Here is a 22,314-nt window from a genome sequence, read left to right as displayed (position 1 = left end):
TAATACTAACTTTAACTTAAAAATTATATACAATTTTATATTAAAATTTAATAAATTTTAGTAAGAATAATAAAAAAATAAAAAAATAAAAAAATAAAAAAATAAAAAGGAAAAACAAAGATTTTCTCGCGATCCAAATCCCCAAACAAAGATTCGGTATAAATACGACCGCAATCGTCCAAAACAAGAAATTAATATGGAAAATTCCCACGGAAACGGACATTAGGAGTACATCTCCACCCCGCCTTGCCCCGTGTTGTCATACCCAAAGTCGGCAAAGATTCTCGGAAAAAAAGAAGGAGAGATAATATCTTTCTATCGTCCTTTATCCAAAATCGATAATAAATCATATATTTCGACAATTAAGCTAGGTATAATCAATAACGTTAATTAATTTTCAAATTTGAAGGGTAGGAAACAAATAAAGTATATAAAATAAAATAAAATAAAATAAAATATCCCTTAAGGTACGTTGATAATGACAAATTAATTAAATAAAAGGGAAGAAAATGAAGGAATTTGTTAGGAACTTTATGTTAAAAGTCCTGGTTGGAGTTGTTGCATGTATTGGATGAAAATAAATAAAAATAAAAAATAAAAATGAAAAAAGCATTAGTTTTAGGGTTTCATGTGAGTTATAATTATTAATTATTATTTGAATTAGGGTAACAAAAAGCATGCAAAAAGCAATAAAAAAATGGGAGAAACAACTTACCATATTTCAGAAGCTACAAGCGGTAGCTTCCGCCCAGTTTTCCGGCCGACGTAACCGTTCGTATGCCTGCCTGCCTATTTCTCTAAGGGCAGCCGCCATTCCCTCTTTCATGAGTTTCATTCATTACCATTACTAATTCTTTTATGTTCTTCGGTAACACACATATCGGGTTGGGTTGAGTTAGATTGGAGAAAGTTTTTGGAATAACTCGAAATTTCAAGTTGATTGAGTTAGTGACCCGAAGAACTTGAAAATAGTTCATAACTCAACCCTTTTATTTTCGAGTTGGGTTGGAGAAAGTTTTTGAACCAAACCTAAATTTCGAGTTGTTGAGTTGATGACGTGAACAACTTGAATAGAGTTTACAACCCAATTCCTGTATTTTCAAGTTGGGTTGCTTTTGAACGAGTTGTGTTTTTTTTTTTTTTAATTATTAAAAAATATATATATTTATCTACCGTATATATAAATATCAAACAATTAAAAGTTACAATGCATGACTGATATTGATTACTAACGTTAAATTTTCTTAATTTTCATAATAATCTTAAAAGTAGGGTTGGATCGAGGTGTAACAGTATTTTTGGGTTGGTTTGATTGACGTGGCGGCGAACAAAATATTAACCCATGAACCAACCCAAAATTTTCAACTTTCCAAAAATTCAACGAGATTATAGAAACATTTCTGAATAAATTTAATGTATATCCACGTGGATGTATGATGTATGCATATGTTATGCAACGAAGGGGACGGGCCCATTCGAGAAGAGATAAAATAAGGTGAAAGAAATAGAACAGGTTAATCTAGTATCGAGCACTGAGAAAGACTCAACATTCAATTTAACTCCTACTTCTACTACTTTGGTTAATTTATCTTGAACGTCCAAAAATCTGAAGAAAATTTGATGATGATCTCGATTAGGCACGACAAGAAAATGTTATTAAATGTTATAAGAACCCGATTAATACAAAACTTTGCTTAGGTCGGTGAACACAAACCTAAAAGATTAATTGGATAATCAAAAGATAAACTCTCACAAATAGAAGTTCATAACTCGGTCGAGATTAAAATCGAGCCGTATATGTACAAACAAAAATTAATACAATGAAAGCCCAATATATCTAAAAGGGTCCGGCCATAATAATAGACTTGGGGTTGGGCCAACATGAATTTGGGTCACCTAAAACAATCACTAAAACTAATTGGATAGCAATAATAATGTTATATTAAGTGAATCAAATACCATAGTCTAATAAATACCATATTCTAATAACGAACCATTCTGATTAGTTGATAATATTAATTGAGAATTTTGTGAAACGATTTCTAATAAAGGTTCCATTAGTTCCTAATTCATGTCGAGCAGACATTGTTGTTGTGAGAATTCTTAATTCCTCGTAACATAAATGATTACAATTAAAAAATATATATATTATTATCTTAAATAGAGAATTGGATAGAGTACGACATGTGGTGTCCTCCCGTAGAACTATAATACAGGAGGATATATCTATACATACACACACATGTTTATTACATTAATAAATACAAGTCTTTATACATACTTCAATCGAATTCTACTAAAAAATATAGGTATAGGTGCTTGTTCGGGATTGATTGCTTATTTAAAAAACGAACCCCATCGAAAAAACAAATTCGATTAGGCCCTAACTTAGGGGTCATTCCTACATCGAGGAGTTAGGAAGAGGCTTTCAGGACAATCGGGTCTTTCTTGCATGGGCTTGGGCTTGCTTTAATGATGGTTCATATAGGCTTGAGTCTCTCATTCGGGCCTTCTTGAAAAATTAAAAAAATATTTATAAGAGTTGTCGAAGAATAAATAATAAAAGATAAACTAAATATATCGTAAACAAAAATGTATTTTTAAAATTAATAATAAATTTAAAATTGAAAATGGAAGCAATAATTAATAATGAATATTAAAAAGGGAAATAATTAATATAAATAATTAAGCAAAGAGTGTGGTAGGGACAGGTACAGGAATTTGATAAGTCCAATCCCCTTTATTACGGTCGGTAATTGTTAGGGGCGCCTCTTTCCCCCATAACCAAACAAACAGCTAAAACCAATTCAAGAAAGCCTTCTTGCCGCTTTGGTTGTTCTGCTTCTCTCTCTCTCTCTCTCTAGACATTTATCGATTGTCGAGGTCTCATTCCTCTGTGAACTCAAATGTAGCGCCTTCGATCCTGTTAGGGTTTCGATTTCTGAATCGTCTTTTGTCGATTGCCTTCGGTTTGATTCTAGAGATTTAGGGTTTTCATTAGGGGGGTGGGGGGGTTTCAGCGGTCTGTAGACATGAAGGATTTGAATTCGGATGTTTTTGACCCAACGGCTGGGATGGATTCGGATTATTCGCGTGCTTCTTGTTCTTCACCATCCGACGCGGATTTTGGATTCGCTTTTAACGATAGTAATTTCTCTGATCGGTTGCTTCGGATTGAGATTATGGGGGAACCGGAGGAGGCCCGTCCAGATTCTGTGGGATGTACGAGCATCCTCGATTGGGCTCGACGGAAGAGACGGAGAGAAGATTGCAAGAAGGATAACGGTAAATTTTGTTTCTAATTTTTCTATTTTACCTTTTGTTTTTGTCTCTTGGCCTAGAAATTGCCTTTGTTTGATCGGTGGTGTTGAGGAACGACCGGGAACTTGGAATCGTTGAAGTCTTTGATTTCTTGTCTGGGGAACGGAGAGATTACTCTATTTGGTTGGGGAGGAAAATGACGAAGTGGATTGGTACAGGAGTAATTATGTGGTGATTGCAGAAAATAAAATGACGCTGGCCTCAGTTTTCAAGGTGACGTAGGAATTGTTCATATTTGTTTGCAAGGTGAAATAGGAAATGGAGAACAATGGTTCATGTTGTTTTATTAAGATTATGAGAACTGAGCTGCCCTGAAATTTCTAGCTTGATGGTATGCATAATAGAGAATTACTGCCACTGCAACAAATGGTATATCGGCAAGGGATGTTATTTTGTCGAAGAGGATTCCTTTTTATATGATGTTTAGATAGAATGAACCTGTATAATTTTAAACGTCATAATTTTATGTTTGTTTGCTGTATCTGAAATTGAAACCATCGGTTTACTTTGATGAGAATTGCTCTGGTTGGTCTTTCTGTTGTTTTGATAGAACTGAACTGTGATCGAGCAAGTTTCTTTATGTAGCCATCAAACTGTGTATTAGTTCTATGTTACATTGTTGTTAATTGGACGTGGACCCTGTAATTTTCATTATTCTTGTATATGGCCTTTTGTACGTATTCAGGTTCGGTTCCTTTCTTTGTTCAAACATCGTTTCTTTATGATCAACTTTCTTTGCAGTTGTCGATCTAAATGGATGCCCTGAGGAGCAAGTCTTAAATGGAAGCCATCCTGATATGGATGATGGCATACCTTGTGACAATCTAGATGATGAACCTGCTCAAATGATTGAAGAGCTACATTCAGGTATAGACAATACAGATGAGGAAGCTAACTTATTGATGTTATTTAGGTTGCCTAATTCAAAATGAGTTTTCTTGAATTTTTTCTTCTGCGTGGTTCTAATCCTTAAGAAAATGTAACATTGAGTTATATTTGGGAATTATGTAGCTTACACGAAAGAAAATGTTCAGTGTCATTTAAATGGAGCTGACATCCTGTTTAAAATCATTAGATTATTATAATAAAATGTCTTGAAATTTTCATTTGCTGCAGGTGATGAAGCTGCAAATGGCGATGAATCAAGCTGGGGGATGGATTGTTCTACTGTTATTAAAGTCAAAACGTTGCATATCAGCTCTCCAATTTTGGCTGCTAAAAGCCCTTTTTTCTACAAGGTAAAAGCAAATATATATTTATACGATTTAAGAATATATTAATTTTTCTATTTGTTAAATTTTTGTACGAACTGTCGTTTATAAATCCTTTACTCTTATCTAAGAAATAATTTCCTGTCTAGCTTTTCTCTAATGGGATGAGGGAGTCTGAACAGCGGAATGTGACCTTACGAATCAATGCCTCAGGTATACATTAAAAAATTCATTGTCTCTTTCTCTTTTCTGTACATCTTATTCTTTATTACAGACCATACTATTTATAATTTTCTTTCCTTCTACCATACAGAGGAAGCTGCACTAATGGAGTTGCTGAATTTTATGTATAGCAATACCCTATCTTGTAGCACTGCTTTGTCTTTGCTCGATGTGCTTATGGCCGCCGACAAGTTTGAGGTTGCTTCATGCATGAGGTATTGCAGCAGACTTTTAAGAAATTTACCCATGACGCCTGAGTCTGCATTGCTATATCTAGAGCTTCCATCCAGTGTCTTAATGGCTGAAGCAGTCCAACCATTGACTGATGCAGCAAAGCAGTATCTTGCTGTTCGCTACAAGGACATAACCAAGTAAATTTCTGATGCTCTCAAGTTATTCAATGATATTTTTCTTTTCCATAATTTTCTTCTTATTTTCCAGTTTTTAATCTTTGTTTGTGGTGGGGAGAGGGAAGTTTTTGAGGGGGAATGTCAATTTGAAGGATTCTACTCAAGGCCGTGTTCCCTTTAGAAGGAATCAAATAATTTTCAAAATAACTGTAACCAGGGAAAAATTGTTATCTGGATCCTAAATGTTAGTAGTACGTGGTAGTGGTAGATGTTCGGCCTTCCACCTCCAACTCTTGGCTTAAACCAAGCTTGGTGAATGGAGCTGAAATATTCCAATTATTTCTGTTTTATCCCTTTAGTTGGAAGTTAGAGCATGTCCATTTCTTTGCTAATGGAGTGTTTTCTTCAACTTAGTACTTTTTTTTCTCTTTTTGTGGATACTCTATCTTTTGGGACTTGTGGTCCTACCTCACTAAGTTAGTCATAATTTACAAGAAATTGCCCTAAATTCACATAATTTTGCATTGTGAATATGCACATTTTCACTGAGAATAGATCAGAGTTTTGAGAGGTGCACGGTTGAAATTCATCCATTGCATCTCAATGGTATATCATGAACTGACACATTCAGTTACGAATTTGATGAAAAAGCTCGATTGTTTATCCAACCATCAAATTAGACATTAAGACAAGAGACAACTTTTTGACTATATTTGTGATATAATGGATTTTGAGTGTGGTTGTTTCTTCAGCAATCATTTGTTACAGCCTTTTACCGACTTCCCCCCTTGTGTCTGTCATGTTTCGGTTCTACTGGGAGGGAGTATATTTCTCAATTAGGCTTCTTGTACTTGACCAGGTACCAGGATGAGGTTATGGCTTTGCCTCTTGCAGGAGTGGAGGCAATATTGTGTAGTGACGATCTACAGGTTGCATCAGAGGATGCAGTATACGATTTCATCTTGAAGTGGGCTAGAGCTCAGTATTCAAGGTTGGAGGAGAGGCGAGAAGTGCTGGGGGCCAGACTTGCACGTTATATTCGATTCCCCTTTATGACTTGTCGAAAGCTTAAGAAAGTTCTGACCTGCAATGACTTCGACCATGAGGTTGCTTGCAAACTTGTGCTTGAGGCCCTTTTCTTCAAGGCGGAGGCCCCTCACCGGCAGAGAATCATAGCTGCGGATGAGTCGGCTTCCTCAAACCGCCGATTCTTTATTGAGAGAGCATACAAATACCGTCCAGTCAAGGTTGTTGAGTTTGATTGCCCTCGGCAGCAGTGTGTAGTATACCTGGACCTAAAGCGGGAAGAATGTACAAATTTGTTTCCGTCTGGGAGAGTGTATTCTCAGGCATTCCACTTGGGTGGACAAGGATTTTTCCTTTCAGCTCATTGCAACATGGACCAGCAGAGCTCATTTCATTGTTTTGGGCTTTTCTTGGGAATGCAGGAAAAAGGATCAGTATCTTTTGCAGTAGACTATGAATTTGCTGCAAGATCAAAGCCTACAGAGGAGTTCGTTAGCAAATATAAGGGCAATTACACATTCACGGGAGGCAAGGCTGTTGGCTATAGAAACTTGTTTGCAATACCATGGACTTCTTTCATGGCCGAAGATAGTCTATACTTCATAAATGGAGTCCTCCATCTTAGAGCTGAACTTACCATCAGGCCCTGACCGACCCCGACCACGACCACGTTCTGTTCTGTTCTGTATCTAAAGGATCGAAAGGTATTATCCAACTATATCTTGTGTAGGTTGTCTAACCATCTAATTTTTTGTACGTCTTTTTTTTTCTTTTTTCTTGTTTTTTTTTCTTGGCTCCCCTTTTGACATCCCTCCCTCGATTCAAAGAAGATGATGTGATAGTAAAACTGTTCTATTGCTAATACTTGAATCTCAATTATGTTATACTAAAATCTCTCTGGATATTGCTTTACTTTCCTTCTCGATACTACTTATCATCAACATTTGCAACCTGAAATTCTGGTATCCTAAATCTTTGAGATCTTTTTGGTAGCCATAGAAATTTGACTGTTCTGTTTCTATGAGAACTGTCACTGCCAAAGTTGGGTAATAATTACTATGTCATGGAAGTTCATGAGTCTCTGAGCACTGTTTTCTAGAAGAAGATTGATTAAGAAGTGTCCCATAAAGATTTTGTTTTCATTTCGTGTTTCTGAAAACTGTTTCTTGAAGAATACTGGTTAAGTTAAGTGGGTTAATGTAGAAGGATTAGAAAAATTATTTTTTATCACGTTATTCAATTTGTTGTGGTATTGCTTTGAAGATTTTATTTTTAATGCACAAATTTGGTCATGATTCAATAATAGTAACCTTCCAAACAAGAAAAGTTGCTAGTCTAGCATATTTTCTTATTTATAATTGTCACAAACGATTTATCTAAATTGTTCATGGGGAGACATGTGAGTGAGTATTCTATATATGTTTGTTCATGGGGAGACATGTGAGTGAGTATTCTATATATGTTTGTGTACCTTATCGAAATTGGTTTGGACCAGGATCACACAGAACAAAGGGATGTTATGTGCAGGGTTCATATGTGGTCAACCAGTTGACTCCACTCAGGCTCCATTTTCAATGAATTTCACCATTTTCTTTTTCTGAAGCAAGAAATAAGTTTTGAGAAAAAAGGGATTGTTTCCATTTACTGAACTTGACAAATCTTATCATACAGATACAAAGAAAAGGGGGCATATTGCCTCTTACAAACTAAGTGGAATAGAGTACAAAATGATGATTCATAAGAGGAACCAAGCATGTCGAAACACGGTGCCCAATGACGCGCATCTTATTCTGCTCCAGCAATCTTCTTCTTCAATGCTTCAATGTCATCAGCTAGCTCCTTTCTGCTAGACTGAGGAAGCAAGAAGAAACAAACAACATTCTTGAAGTCAATATCCAGTTGCAGAACCAACCAAGAGCTATGATTACATTTCTATGGTTTCTTAGAACTCTCAGATTCTATTTGGCATTTCCATCCAATTATGTTTTGGATCAGATTAGACAATCTCTTTAGAAACATGTGACAAGAAACGTTTTAATCTCGAACAAAACTTAGAAACCATAGCAAAATCTCATCAAGGGTGAAGCTTGAGAAAGCATCAAACATTAAAATGATGACATAATGCAGACTTTGTTGTAAATCACGGACCTCCACAATAGTATAATATTGTCTACTTTGAGCATAAGCTCTCATTGTTTTACTTTTAGTTTCCCCAAAATACCTCATAGCAATAAAGATTTATTCCTTACTTATAAATCTAATTAGCCAATGGGATTCCTCCTCCAACCATTCTCAACAAATCTTGTTTGAAACAGGTTTTAATTATTTTCTCTACTTACCTTGAAGAGTAGATATCGGTACACGAACCACCCTGTATATCCAAGTCCTACCAACTCCAGGATCTTCGGAAGCTGGTGAGAATAGATGGAGATTGAGTGTCAAATGGGCTTAGAAGGGGAAGAAACAAATTGGAAATATAAATACTTAAGCAGAAGCATGAGCTTGATGGAATCATTTACCAATGGAACTGAGTTGACTGCACCAACAAGAATTGAAGAAAGCCATACAGCAACAATCGCCCCACCTCCATAGAGAAGTACCGTAGATTTGTTCTCAAGGGCATCCCACTAGTAAACAATATGACATTAGTATAAGAAACAAAAAAGACCATAAAATGAATGATGAAGAATAATAATACCTTTTCTTTCAAGTCTGTAAAGAGCTCAGAAGCATCAGCAGCAGATGATTCTTCTGAAGATGAGGCTCGGGTTTGAAGCAGAGACGATCTACGAGACTCTGTCACCAAATGGTAAGTTGGGAAAATCCCATTTGAATCTAAATGGGTCTAAATCAAGAAACTAACATTTCAGTCACAATTCAAAAATAGCAATGAACGAAAACGACAATTTTTATCACACAAAAAGTGAACCATGTTCTTAAACTACAGACCTCATTTCCAACAATTTTCTATGAGATGGGGGCAGGCTGCCAATTATGAAGTTTTCTCTGATTTCCTTGAAGTCCATAGAACATATCTTGTGAGATCTCACATTGGGTGGAGAGGGGAACAAAACATTCCTTATAAGGGTGTAGAAATCTCTCTCTAGTAGACGCGTTTTAAAATCGTGAGGCTAACGACGATACGTAACGGGACACAGTAGACAATATCTACTAACATTGGGCATGGACTATTACAAATGGTATCAGAGCCAGACACCGGGCGGTGTGCCAATGAGGATGCTAGACCCCAAGGAGGTGGATTGTGAGAACCTACATTGGTTAGAGAGGGGAATGAAGCATTTCTTATAGGGTGTGGAAACCTCTCCCTAGTAAACGCGCTTCAAATCGTGAGGCTGACGGCGATACATAATCAGTTAAAACGGACAATATCTACTAGCGATGGGCTTGGGCTATTACATATCTTCTCTAAAACTGAAGTTCCATAAGCTATACAAATCTAAGATATTTAATATTTAATGGAAGCATAAACCTATGCATTTGCCCATCAAAACTCATATTCTAAATTCACAGATTCACAAGGCTTCTCTTGAAAGTAAGCATAGTTTATAGATGTATGATGTGTGAAATTGGTTTGAAAAATTCACGTGTAAGGTCTTGAATGTAAATCACAGCACCTTAATCCACTTTTTCATAATGCAGGATTACCAGCAAACTTAACGCACTCAATCGTGTAGCAGTTGAGTTGCCAGAATTGAATGAACTATAAAACTAAAAAAAGTTCAGGCTCAAATCACGGGGACAAATTATCTTCATGAATCGAATGATACACACACAACCAAGCTCCAAAAGTCAAGACCCAACTAAGAAGATACCCAAAGAGAAACGAAAACATCAGAAATTAAAACAGACCGAGAATTTCATCTTGCACACAATGTGTTCGACGAATTGCCCAAAAGAAAATTAATAGGATTTTACGAGAAAGTTACCTAAGGAGATTTTGAGGGAAGTGGGGAAAGAAGGGGAGCCGAGTCGAGGTGGGAGGAGCGGCATGGCGGAGCGGCGAGTGGGTTGCGGAGCAGCCAGAGAAGGTCTCAGAACGGCGGTGGCCGCTGTGGGAGAGGCCGTGGCTGCCATTTCTTTGCAGATAGTTCAATCAAACTTGAGAATCGACGCCGGAAAGAGAGAGGAATCCCCAATCAAATGGCCGTCGAGGAGTTGCCGCTTCTAACGACTTTTCGATCCCTCGTGTTTGCAGAGATTTTCTTTTTGGATTCGCCATTTTCTATGCTCAGAAATGGCTTGTTTATCCGCGATCACAGTTTGGGAAGATGGCCTCTGGTACCGACACGTGGACACACCCTTCGTTGTGATTGGTTAGTTCCCTATCTAAAATCCTTCCTTGAGGACTCAAAATTTTCTCCGCTTTAGTTTAGTCAAGAGAATCTTACTCAAACGCCTCAAAATGTACTATACATTCAAGTCAACTAATGCATTGACCTAGTAGAAACTTGGAGAGTCGTGGTCGTTGAATTTAAGGGTCATCTCACACGGATCGACCTCCCATCAAATTGTCGACCAAGGAATAGACAACAAGTGGCTAACCTTTCTCGTCGCACATGTTCCCAAAGGTCATCCATATTAATCAACGTACTCACCTGACTACTTCATTAATCGCCTCATGAATAAGGTCAAACTCATGAGTCAACCCAAAATTGACAAAACATACTTGAGTATCAAATACATTGGCTCAATAAATTTGGTCACATTTAAATTGGTGAGATAGCTCAACTAGGATCGATGATCCAAACAAGACACAAAGTGGGTGTTTGTTCTATCATACAGGACTATATGTCCTATTACAAAGATATAAATACGAGTGTTGGACTGACCACCTAATGATGCCCAAATTTTGCTACGGTTGGTCCACAAGTGACTGCTCGACACCCCCTAAGATCATCCAAGCTTACATACTATAATTTTACACCAATAATATTAAGCCCTAAATTTAGACTAATTTTATCTTTTTGATGTGCTAATAGTAGTATATTCTTCGTTCTTTTCAAGATTTTTCTTCATTTTGCAATTTCCCTTTACTACGAGATAGAGAATTGTGACATTCTTCATTTTCCCGGGTATTCACCTTATATCATTCTTTGTAGTCGGTCATGGATCAACCAACTGACAATCGAGGTGTCTCACTCAATTAAATGGCCTTGGATTGATCTGAGTCAATATGTTTGATAAGCTCGAATATGTTAGGTTGAATGACGCTGTAATCTATATGGGTCACGACCTTATGTATATATATATATATGTACCATGAGCATTACATGTTGGGCCTTGATCCAGGGTAACAAACTAGTAAATCCCGAGATTATCTTACTATGTATAAATATGTTTAGCAAGTAGACTCAAGTTTGTTGGTCGGTCAACCCATAACATCGAGGCGGGGATGAAGAACGTGGAGAGTAAAGATGTCCATAAGGTTCTTTGTCCTTATTCTTGTCTCTTATTTCAATCTTCATTACTGCAAAATTTCTCATTTATTTTTGCTTGAATCGAGGCAAGAATTCTTCGCAGGTAATTGGCTAGACGAATTTTCGTGAAAAATCTTTCCCATCTTTTTATATATTTTTTTAAGAAAATAATCATTTAAAAAAATCAATCTTAATAAATCCAAAAATATTTCATAAAAAAAAAAATATAATAGATTATTCAACGTTAACTTTTAAAAACTTCTAGTATTACAACATAATCTTTCCCACTTACTATATATATATATATATATATATATATATATATATATATATATATATATTAAGCCCATTCAAAACTAAGTCGGTCCGAAATTACCCAATGGGCCGGCCCATTGATTTCTGGCCTGTTAATATAATGACTACCCCGATTTCCTCCACGAAGCCCACAAATTAAAAAACACATTTTCTTTATCCTTTGTATAAATAATAATTATCTTGTCTAATTAAAAAAAATACAACAGTTTTTTTAGGTCGATTATGCCATATCAAAATGACCAATCTACCCCTAGCTATTAAAAGCTCGGAGTGCTTTGTTTAAGACAAAATAACACTATTAATTACAAATAAAATTGAATCCATACGCTCTATCCATTACTTCTACCCTTCCGTAATTCGGAACTTTTTATTGTTGTTGACTTTAATAACAGGACAAATTTTATGATTTGACGTGGAATTTATAATTAAAAAAAACAGGTTTATGGGCGTGAATAAAGGTGATGCTGACGTGTACAAATGTACACTAGTTCTACTTGTAATATTACACGTGGAGGCAGACAAAGAAGGTTAATAATAGCTGCCACATCACAATATGAACTGGAACAACCGGTCAATTGTCCCGATTCAATCAAGAGCGGCAGGTGGGGGTTACATTCGTCATTTTCTACCTAATATCAGGGGTATTATCGGGAAGGACGGGAAGAAACGTAAAATAATAATTTAAAATAAAAAATTAATGCGAATGAAAAGTGTAAATGAATCCGATCTCAAGCATTTTTTCTTCGAGTCCACGTCAACTTGGGCCCCACATGAGGTGACCCGAAGGCCTGTGAGACACGTCACACTGTCGCTAAGATGCTTCGTCTCATTCGCCTCACCGTTTAAATTATTTAAAAAAGGGAAAAGGTATAAATAAATATATTCAGAATAAAGAGGTTGCTGCCACGTAAGATCCACTCCCTCTTTCACATGTCGGTTTCTATGACCACCGTGAAGCACGATCAGCCGTCGATCTTATCCTATCCAATCAACGGTCTTTGATTTTTTTGGTTTCTTTCATAATTTTTCTTTTTCCACGCCTTCACAAGCCGACAATGCCACGTAAGTCCAGATAATGATATAACCGATAAGTGACAACTAATCCTATTAAATACATATTTTAAGTTCATTTATTATAATTTCTCATATCCAACCATTTAAATAGAATTTATAATTTATAATTTAAATAAAATTATTTAAAAAAGTTATAGGATCTCCAAAATATTTTTAAGGTAACCCTCTTATAATTAGGGTAAAATTGAATTATAATTTTATTTTTATAGTTGGTCAGATTGACGAGACAATACAATATCAACTTATAAATAAACCATAATTTTTTTATTGGTTAAATTTTTAATTAAATCCAACCTTTATGGTTTGAATTAGATAGTCTAAATTGATTGGGGAGAAAAAAATATTTTTCGTTTTTAATATCCATGCAAAAAAAAAAAAATATATATATATATATATATATGTGTATATATATATATATATTTAAATATGCAACTTTTAAATAATGGTTCAACTACTCTATATTGGGTATTCTTACTTTATTGTAAAATGTACAGAGTCATGTGTGTTAGATTATTTTAACCTATGCTACATTATTGACAAACTTATTCAACGATATAATCATTTCAATTCTTTTTAACACATATTCTAACTAATTAAATTAGGTCGATGTTAAACATAATTACCATTTATACAATAACACCAAAATTACAATAAATAAAGATCAAAACTTTGGTTAGATTTAAGTTATGTCCTGAGACTTTAAAATTTTATTATTTTCACCCCTAAACTTTGAAATTATTAAAAAAAAAATGTTTATCTAGATAATTAAAACTGGTGATAAGAGGAGACAATAATGTTGGGCCACCCTATGAAATCCCATGAAGACTTTGCATTATAGTCCCAAAGTTTAGATAAAATTGCAAATTGTAAACAAAAAAATTGCCACTTTGGGGCACGATATTTTCCATTATTACGGCATGCGAACAATTGACGCAACTGTTCACCATAGTCATCAGCCTAATTCAAAAAAGCCTACGACTATAGGTCATTCCTACCTAAGAACTCTTTTAGGGAATTTGAAAATAACATTTTTATATTAATTTATAATAATAATAATTTATTGACTCATTTTGACAATTATAGGTTATAAACCCGGAATTAAATTTATTTATTTATTATAATTAATAATTTTTTAAAAATACTGTTAGATTCTGGAGTTTTCTATCTTGAGGTTGAGGGCCGGGGGGAGGAATCCGGAACACAAATTAAACAGGAGGGCCAAAGCGCAATAATGGGCAATGTGCAACGTATTACACGTGGCAGTCGGAGGGGCTGTAGGTGGGATTTTTTATTTTTTTATTTTTTTTTAAAGAAAAGTTTGAGAAGCGTGACGGTGAGCTGGCTACCCAAACTGTAGGCCCCATGTGGTTGTGCTGTGGACACGTCATCCCTAGGACCACGTACAACTCCCGTGGGGACCACCCCCCCTAAGTACGTGTTCAGTTCCCTTTTCCTGACACTGCTTCGGTGGCGGTGATCCTCTCCTCCGCATCATATTTCTCGTGGCACTTTCCTCACCCTCCGATCCTCTTCATCTTCTCTATCCAATTATATTCACGCAAATGGCCCTGGCCCCCTTTTTAATTTTTTAATTTTTTTTTACTATAATTCTCTCTAATTTAATATTTTGTTATAAAATTCAATTTTATTTATTTAAAAGCATTAAATACGTCAGAAAATATAAATTAAAATTTCAAAACCTTATTTAATGTTTTTAAATTTAAAACTTATTACTACAAGATTAAAAATTAAAAAGAAATTAATCTTTAATTTAATAATAGTACATGTGTGGGACCGGTTGTATACGTGGGGTGACTTGGAAAGCGTATAGGATACAGAGATGGTGAGTGGACGGTCAGGATTTTGAGATTTTCCAAATACTCGACAGAGTGCGCCAGACAGGGAGTGCTGCTATCCGCGTCGGATTGAGAGGTCCTCACCCTATTCCTCTCGAATCATAATTACTTTTATACCCTTGTTCTTTTCTTTAAATATCTCTTCTACCCCTTCAATTTTCTTCCACATTTGCCCCCTTAACTTTTCATTTATTACAATGATTCCCTACTAATTTTATTTCAAAAACAAATTGTTTATTATTATGGCTAAAATTCATGACAAGACGTTTACCCGATATTAATTAATTCTATTGTCTGCCAATTATTTATTTTATTTTTTCATTATAATTAAAAATATTGTTTTTTTTTGGATAAATATAAATATGCCTTTTAAAGATGTCGACTAAATGTGAATTGACCAGGTATTGGAAGTTTCCTTTTGTAAGCCTTTAAAAGTAGGTTACCCAAATATAAATTATTAGCATAAGTTTTTTTTTTTTTTTTTTTTTTTTTTTTTTTTTTTTTTTTTTTTTTTNAAAAAAATTACTAAATATTATTCAAAACTAAAGTGCGCCAAATATACTCTTTTGCCCTCCAATATTATTTATTTTAATATATTTCAATTTATGGATATTAGTAAATGTCAACCAATTTAAATGACTTATAAATGGGCCTTTTTGAAATAATTACTTAAAATTAATTTAAAAAATTAAAAGGGTGAAATGACCAAAATGTCCTTACATGCAATCGAAAATCGCCCCGCCCACTATTTCCACTCCAACAATCAATGAGGCAAGCAACTTTGGTAGCTCGTCTAAGAACCATTATCGACGACTTCGTCTCGCGGTGGTAAAGAGTAGTTAATTATAATAAAACATTTTAAGTATAGAATAAGGTATAAAAACTTTTCTTTTTTATAATAAAACTAAAGTATTTTTAAAAAAATATTTAAATTAGAAGTAAATCTAAACCGATCTTACTATCCCATGAGTCTATTTAGTGGAAACTTTTAAAATACTTTTCAGCCAAAAAAGGGAGGGATTTTCCAGGTGTGCGCATTGCTGTACATTGCCAATAAAATCAAACCACGTGTTCAATGCTATAATAATTAAATAATGAAAAATTAAGTCACGACAAAATATCTCCTTTTCTTCAAAGAAACACCCGATTTAGACCGTCGGATTAGTGGCCGATGGCCAACTCCAAGGGTCTTTGCTGGCATACAAACGTGGATTAGTTATTTTAATCGTAATTAATTAAACTATCTTTAGCGACCACGTCAGCGGAATTGGGCCGGGCTGGGCCCATGACCCAATTAGAGGAATAGATCGAATCTTATGTGGACACGTTTACGGAGGAGGTGATGTCAGAATAAAAAAAATAAAAAAGAAATGGGGGGTGCACGAATCTCGAGGGGCCAGCTCAACAACCACCATAGCCCACCACCCCCGTATTTACGGTATACGTATACATTTTCCATTTATCGGACACGTGTTTGATGACGTGGATGGTGCCTTGGCGCTCCCTTTCTCATTCTCATTTCCCCGCCTCCCCTCTCCCTCCTCTTTCTTCACCACTTTCATTCTCTCTTTCTCTCCCTCTCTCTCTCTCTCTCTCTCCGAAGAAACGTCCTTCCCGTTGCGAAGAACTTTTTGTCCAAAAGTTAATGCAGAGGATTGAAGCTGCGGTTTTCGCCATCGAAGTTAGTTGAAGAAGCTCGAGCTGTATGGAATATTCTCGTTCGTCTTTTTTTTTTTTTTTTTTTTTTTTTTTTTTTTTTTTTTTTTTTTTTTTTTTNTTTTTTTTTTTCTCTCTTCTTCCTGTTTATGATTTTCTTTTTGTTTCTTGTTTAATGTTTCATAGAACTGAAGCTATGTGAAATCTGCCTTTTCTTTGAACAAATTTGAGGAGGAGAATTGAATTCTTGTGCATTTACTGCACTTTTTTTTGAAGTATTTGCTCTGTTTGTTCGTCTAGGGAATGGAGAACCGTGAGGTTTAATTATGGATTTTTGAAGTCTGAATTTGATTGTTGAAGTATTCTAGTTTGTTGCTGATAGGAAATTACGGGAAACGAACTTTAAGGATACGAGTGTTGCAACTTTTTTATTTTCTGTTAGTAGGCGTTGGGAATTTAAACTACTCTTTCCTTCCATCTCTAAACGAAATCCCGAGGATAGAAGCTTGTTTCAGCTGGATCTTTGTTCTTACTCTTCGTCAGGACCTCCATTGCTTAATCCCTCTGTATTTTCTTGATCATTTGGTTCAGTTCGGACTATGTTCTCGGTCTTTCCTGATCTTTTCATTCGTTTCTGCATTTTTTTGATGATGGATGAACCAAAATTAGATGCCAGAAGAGAATTCGAAAACGTAAATTCATTCGAGAAGAACTGCAAAAGTTTCAGGCAATTTACATGGAGAATTGAGCTTCTAGCCCCCTTCTCTCTCATCTCTGTCTCGTTGTATTAATTTTCTGGGGTAATTTTGTCATTTTTCATCCCAGAATTTACCCTTCAGTCCGAATTGGAGATAATCAACTAGCCCTTCTTTGTACGAAATCCCATATATGCCCCCTTATGAATTTGTTTTTCCTAAGAGGCCCTTTACCCTTCTCTGTATGCGCACTTTTGTGTTTACAGACTTGGGTTTTTTCCCCTTTACTGCTGATGTGTATTTTTGCAACTTTATTGTTGTTTTCCTTTTTAAACGTTTTAGTTTTTTGTTATTTGTCGAAAAACTTTTCGGCAATGAGCACTAACAATTAATTTTGACCAGCTGATGCTAACATATAGGCATATTATTTTGCCACACAAGCTATAAATGGTTTAAATGAAGAGTACTTTATCTGGTCTGTGGCCGCTGATGAAATGATAAAATTGACTGCAATAGTAATGATTATGAGAAATAATTGGAATCAAGTTTTTTTCTAAAGCCCCTTTACAGACTAAAGCATTTGTGGTTGCTTTGAAGGATAGCTAAGTCCTGTTCTGTGGTATTAAAAATACAAGAAAAAAGTAGACAGTTTGGTACTGTCAGTTGTATTTTAATTAAGTGACTTCAAGATGTAATTTGGATAATGTAAGGCATGTGACCCGTTTGTGATCCAGACACGAGCTTTTAGAAATAAAGAAAGCCCAGTTGAGTTAGAAATCTTTTAATGTCCGAAAACACTCCTACATGTTAGAGTTTTAGAAGATTAAATTAAAAATGATAACTGCACAGTATGTTTTTATTGATGTATGTCATTAGGCTCAGTACTTTCTAAACTACATGCTTCATTTTTTATGTTCTCCCGTCCTGCTCTAATGCTTGCATAGCTAATCTATGCAGCCAAGTTGGTCATAACCGGTTCAAGGATCTGTCATATTAACCGTCAATCAAGATATCCAGTTTGAGCAGTATCTGTAACATGGGCACTAGTGAAGAGGCCAAGGCTGTGAAGTCTGAAAAACCATCTTCACCAACGCAGGTATGGTGATTAGTGATTATTTCCTTGAAAGAGTGTGAGGTTTACCTGTTCTGAGTTGTCTGTGAAAGCTACAAGATTTACCTTTTGGCCAATAATTTAATTATTTAAGCTGAACTAGTTCCTCTCTGTACATTGACAGGATCAGAACAATGGGTCAAATTCGGCCAGTATTCATGTTTTTCCTGATTGGGCAGCCATGCAGGTTCGCTTAGTCTGCTCCGATCCTGATATCAAATTGTTTCAAACAGTCATTAAAACATGTTGTTTCATAAGTTATGGTGACTAGATTGTTATGGCTAATTGAAGGGAGTTGCTACCTTTTCAGGCATATTATGGTCCTAGAGTTGCAGTTCCACCATACTACAATTCTGCTGTGGCTTCAGGTCATGCTCCTCACCCTTATATGTGGGGCCCACCACAGGTAGTTCTTGACTATTAAACAGTTTCAATGATGATGTGTTTTCCATCAAGTTATACCTCAGGGAAAGGACTGTGTTTGACTGAAAGTTTCTTGCTAATCCATTTTTCCAGATGATTCCTCCATATGGCACTCCCTATGCAGCAATCTATTCTCATGGAGGTGTTTATGCACATCCTGCAGTTTCTATGGTAAGCGTGCAATTTTGTATTGTGAAGATGAAACACTTTTTCTTTTTCTTTTTTCTAATTGTCGAGCATTTCCGGACTAATTATACGATGATAATATTAAACGTAGGGACCACATTCACATGGCCCTGGTGTTCCCTCATCACCTGCTGTAAGTGAAATCTTCATTCTGGAATTTGATTCAGTTGTACGAATTGGATAATTTAAATTTGTTAATACTATGAAAAAAGTTTTAAATGGAGGTGATAGAATATACTAGCTCTCTAAGAAAAAATATTAATAAAAAATTAATTGGTGTTCTTTGCAGCCTGCTGTAACTCCTTTGAGCATTGAAACACCTTCAAAGGTGTCTGGAAACAGTAGTCAAGGTTTAATGAAGAAACTGAAAGGTTTCGACGGCCTGGCAATGTCTATCGGCAATGTTAATACTGAGAGTGCTGATGGGCCCAGTGAGCACGGACAATCAGAGAGGTTAACCAAATTTATCTAATTATCATCTTCTATAAATATATATTTTTTTTAAAATGTCCCCATTTTTTCTGACTGTCACATTATCTCATGGCTCACCTAACTTGTAAATTCTTTCTGTCATGTTAACAGTATGGAAACTGAAGGTTCCAGTGATGGAAGTGATGGAACTACTGCTGGGGTAAGGTTCCGTAGCTCGAGAACATTTATTGGTTCATCTAACATCTTTTAGCTTTATCATTAATTGCTTGGTGGTTAAGAATTGCAATTCAAAATCTTGATTTCTTTTATATCCTAATATGTTCAGGCAAATCAAACCAAAAGGAAAAGAAGCCGTGAGGGCACACCTACCACTGGTATTACTCCACTACCTAATATTTTCCTTTCATAACATATGGTGTTGCCCAATGATCTATACCTCTCTTCTTGATTAAACCCCTTTTTTTGTGTGTATGGAGTTAACCATTTACATCCACATTAATGTTATGTCCATCTTAGAGATGTTACAGCATAAGTATTATGAATTCCATGAACAGCCAACCTCTTCTGAATTATAGACTAAGTTAAATAAATCCTCGTAGTTGATCAAAAAAATAAAGTTAGTATGATGTTACGCTAACCTTTGAATTAATCACTTGCAGATTCATAATTTCCTAAGAATCTGATAATTTTCGTGATTATGCTGAGTGGACTATGCATCATTCAATTATAAGCTTTGGATGCTTTATATATTTTATGTATAAGATCTTGATTTCCTCAGCCTCTCATATCGCAGGTAAAGATGCAAAAATTGAGACACAAGGAAGTCCAGTTACTCCTGCTGAAATGAACGAAAGCTCTAGCAAGTTATTGGGTATAACCAAAGCAGCTGATGCAACTGGAAAGCTTGGATCTGTGATTTCTCCTGGAATGTCTACAGCTTTGGAACTTAGGAATCCTTCTAGTATGAACACCATTTCAGGTCCAACGAGCGTCCCACCATGTTCGGTATTGCCTTCTGAAGTCTGGCTACAGGTATACAATTGGAAACGACTCTCTCTTCCTAATAAATCTTGGGTTATTTCACTTTAATTATGCATGATCTTATTTGTACATTGCTTATTAATGCCTTTTCATATTCTGCCCAGAATGAAAAAGAACTAAAACGGGAAAGGAGAAAACAGTCGAATAGAGAATCCGCTAGGAGATCGAGGTTAAGGAAGCAGGTAGAAGAGTGGAACTGAGAGAAACGTTTCATTTTCTAATACTGAATTAGAAAGTCGTCAGCCTCATAGCTAATGTACTTTCTTGGTGTTAAATCTTCAGGCTGAGACTGAAGAACTAGCTCATAAAGTCGATTCACTGACTGCGGAGAACGTCGCTATTAGATCTGAAATAAGTAGATTGTCGGAGAATTCCGAGAAACTTAAGCAAGAAAACGCTACATTGATGGTGCGCTGCTGCCCTCTTCGATGTACTCTTTTAGTTTTTCCCCCACAAGAATCAATCTATACATTTCTAACAACATAAAATGCCTTCAAACTTTACAGGAGAAGCTTAAAAGCGCTCAATCAGGTCGAACAGAAGCATTAGACATGAACGAAAAAAGGACGCAACATCTTGTAAGCACAGACATCAAAGGACCTGTGAACAAAAGCATTAACGAAGAGAGTAACATCTGCAAGAAGAAATCGAGTTCGGGAGCAAAGTTGCGTCAACTCTTGGACACGAATCCAAGGGCCGACTGCGTCGCTGCCAGCTAAAAGAACGAGTTTAGGTGCAGTTTCTTTTTCATGTGGTTTTGGCATATTACAAGCCCAAAATTGCTGCTAACAAAAATTACAAAGATCAATGAAAACAGCTGAATAGGATGCGTCTGTGAGAAAGGGCAGACTCTAATTTTAATGGTTAGTTTGTTGAATAGTTGTATGATTATGTGTAACTATAAAGAGTATTGGGGTTGGCAACTGTTTAGTGGGGAATGCAATGAACAATGTGGTGCAACTGTTGGAGATTTTTTAGATTTTTAGCTTTAGATCTCTATGCGCACCTCGTACCAGATGATATCTCATCATTTGTTTGGTGGGTACGAGGTTGAGCCCTTCTATGAATTGTCAATGAAAAATTGCATCTATTTTTGGTTGCTGCGTTGTATGAATGTATTTAGGCTGCTCGGGGTTTGCGTTTCAAGTTCATTATCCTAATCGTCTCCTCCGTTCCACGGGAAGTTTGATCCCTTTTATCTTATCTACATTTTTTTTTTGTTGGCTCCTTACAGATCTAGCTGCCCGGGCAAGTTTCTCAAAACCAGCTATCGATGCAAGTTTCTCAAAACCAGCTATCGATGCAAGTTTCTCAATCTGAGATATTTTTTTGAACTTTTAAAAAAATTTAGATTCATTAGGCACCTAATTGTTACTCGACATTTTGGTGAGCCACCTGATGGTTGTCGAGCCACCTGATGGTGTGATACGAAGTGTATAAAAAAATTTAAAAAAAAGTGTGCCACACTCGTGAGGGATTGTCAGTAATATACTTAAAGAAGGTGGAGATGACGTCAAATCCACATTATCCTTATGAGTTGGGCCACACATGTGCTACAATGACAATTAGAAAGGAAACAAAGTTGTTAGGCCGAGCGAATATAGAAAGGTTACCTTAGTTTGGATGGTTCTTTGCAACTGAGAACATGAAGTTGGAATTGCTAGTAACATGGATCAACATGCCACGGTGAATATGTACCAGAGCCCTGTACACACCGCTCCTCATACTTTGGAAATGGGTTTTGCTCGAAGCATCAGACCAATTACCACCCATGACTTCCATATAACACTAGTGTCACAAAGGCTTTTGGTGGTCTTATTGCCGCATACCATGGTGTGGTCTTCAGTTGGGGTGAAGTCGTAACTTTTTTGTTTTTTTACCCGGACCCATGGAATGCATTTCGTTCCTCAACTCCAGCGGTCCTAAAATAAATAAATAAAATATGTTATCAAATTAC

The 22,314-nt window shown here is 35.9% G+C and overlaps 3 protein-coding genes across 7 annotated transcripts; 2 read left to right on the top strand and 1 right to left on the bottom strand.

Annotated features, from left to right (window-relative positions):
• Positions 1 to 3,032: 3,032 nt before the first annotated feature.
• Positions 3,033 to 8,386, top strand: LOC111799897 (BTB/POZ domain-containing protein POB1-like). 3 transcript variants are annotated; one of them, XR_002815932.1, is made up of 7 exons: positions 3,033 to 3,285; positions 4,063 to 4,188; positions 4,438 to 4,559; positions 4,682 to 4,745; positions 4,846 to 5,125; positions 5,964 to 6,834; positions 7,802 to 8,386. XR_002815932.1 is itself a non-coding variant. In XM_023683397.1 (7 exons), the coding sequence occupies exons 3-7, from the start codon at positions 4,119 to 4,121 to the stop codon at positions 6,778 to 6,780; spliced, it is 1,353 nt and encodes a 450-aa protein (XP_023539165.1). In that variant the 5' UTR covers positions 3,268 to 3,285; positions 3,480 to 3,534; positions 4,063 to 4,118; the 3' UTR covers positions 6,781 to 7,042. The 3 variants fall into 3 exon arrangements, 2 of the variants coding, with proteins under 2 accessions (XP_023539164.1, XP_023539165.1); XM_023683397.1 differs by lacking the exon at positions 7,802 to 8,386 and adding an exon at positions 3,480 to 3,534 and having other exon boundaries at positions 3,268 to 3,285; positions 5,964 to 7,042; XM_023683396.1 differs by lacking the exon at positions 7,802 to 8,386 and having other exon boundaries at positions 5,964 to 7,042.
• On the bottom strand, positions 7,745 to 10,368 carry LOC111799898 (protein CURVATURE THYLAKOID 1A, chloroplastic-like). Its single transcript, XM_023683399.1, has 5 exons — positions 10,078 to 10,368; positions 8,829 to 8,926; positions 8,650 to 8,757; positions 8,470 to 8,541; positions 7,745 to 7,981 (listed from the first exon to the last, which is right to left on the bottom strand). Exons 1-5 carry the CDS (start codon positions 10,223 to 10,225, stop codon positions 7,916 to 7,918), a joined length of 492 nt encoding a protein of 163 aa, XP_023539167.1. The 5' UTR covers positions 10,226 to 10,368; the 3' UTR covers positions 7,745 to 7,915.
• Positions 10,369 to 16,354: 5,986 nt separating this feature from the next.
• Positions 16,355 to 21,511, top strand: LOC111800763 (G-box-binding factor 3). 3 transcript variants are annotated; one of them, XM_023684601.1, is made up of 14 exons: positions 16,355 to 16,516; positions 16,656 to 16,787; positions 18,122 to 18,260; positions 18,400 to 18,462; positions 18,586 to 18,681; positions 18,792 to 18,869; positions 18,976 to 19,017; positions 19,174 to 19,337; positions 19,467 to 19,515; positions 19,642 to 19,690; positions 20,110 to 20,348; positions 20,462 to 20,539; positions 20,640 to 20,765; positions 20,864 to 21,511. In XM_023684601.1, the coding sequence occupies exons 3-14, from the start codon at positions 18,201 to 18,203 to the stop codon at positions 21,074 to 21,076; spliced, it is 1,257 nt and encodes a 418-aa protein (XP_023540369.1). In that variant the 5' UTR covers positions 16,355 to 16,516; positions 16,656 to 16,787; positions 18,122 to 18,200; the 3' UTR covers positions 21,077 to 21,511. The 3 variants fall into 3 exon arrangements, with proteins under 3 accessions (XP_023540369.1, XP_023540367.1, XP_023540368.1); XM_023684599.1 differs by lacking the exon at positions 16,656 to 16,787; XM_023684600.1 differs by lacking the exon at positions 16,656 to 16,787 and having other exon boundaries at positions 18,109 to 18,260.
• Positions 21,512 to 22,314: the final 803 nt, after the last annotated feature.

Source organism: Cucurbita pepo, chromosome LG08, assembly GCF_002806865.2.
Source record: "Cucurbita pepo subsp. pepo cultivar mu-cu-16 chromosome LG08, ASM280686v2, whole genome shotgun sequence".
Taxonomy (NCBI): Eukaryota; Viridiplantae; Streptophyta; class Magnoliopsida; order Cucurbitales; family Cucurbitaceae; genus Cucurbita; species Cucurbita pepo.
This window is presented reverse-complemented; position numbering and strand designations above follow the sequence as displayed.

What these genes read in the sequence shown, in the direction of transcription:
- LOC111799897 (XM_023683396.1), top strand. Translation starts at nt 3,033, where the DNA reads ATGAAGGATTTGAATTCGGATGTTTTTGACCCAACGGCTGGGATGGAT. An exon ending in AGATTGCAAGAAGGATAACG is followed by an intron (nt 3,286 to 4,062) that starts GTAAATTTTGTT and finishes CTTTCTTTGCAG; the next exon opens with TTGTCGATCTAAATGGATGC. An exon ending in CGCTACAAGGACATAACCAA is followed by an intron (nt 5,126 to 5,963) that starts GTAAATTTCTGA and finishes GTACTTGACCAG; the next exon opens with GTACCAGGATGAGGTTATGG.
- LOC111799898 (XM_023683399.1), bottom strand. Translation starts at nt 10,225, where the DNA reads ATGGCAGCCACGGCCTCTCCCACAGCGGCCACCGCCGTTCTGAGACCT. An exon ending in TTACAGACTTGAAAGAAAAG is followed by an intron (nt 8,758 to 8,828) that starts GTATTATTATTC and finishes ATTGTTTACTAG; the next exon opens with TGGGATGCCCTTGAGAACAA. An exon ending in ACCGATATCTACTCTTCAAG is followed by an intron (nt 7,982 to 8,469) that starts GTAAGTAGAGAA and finishes TTGCTTCCTCAG; the next exon opens with TCTAGCAGAAAGGAGCTAGC.
- LOC111800763 (XM_023684599.1), top strand. Translation starts at nt 18,201, where the DNA reads ATGGGCACTAGTGAAGAGGCCAAGGCTGTGAAGTCTGAAAAACCATCT. An exon ending in AACCATCTTCACCAACGCAG is followed by an intron (nt 18,261 to 18,399) that starts GTATGGTGATTA and finishes GTACATTGACAG; the next exon opens with GATCAGAACAATGGGTCAAA. An exon ending in CTGATTGGGCAGCCATGCAG is followed by an intron (nt 18,463 to 18,585) that starts GTTCGCTTAGTC and finishes CTACCTTTTCAG; the next exon opens with GCATATTATGGTCCTAGAGT.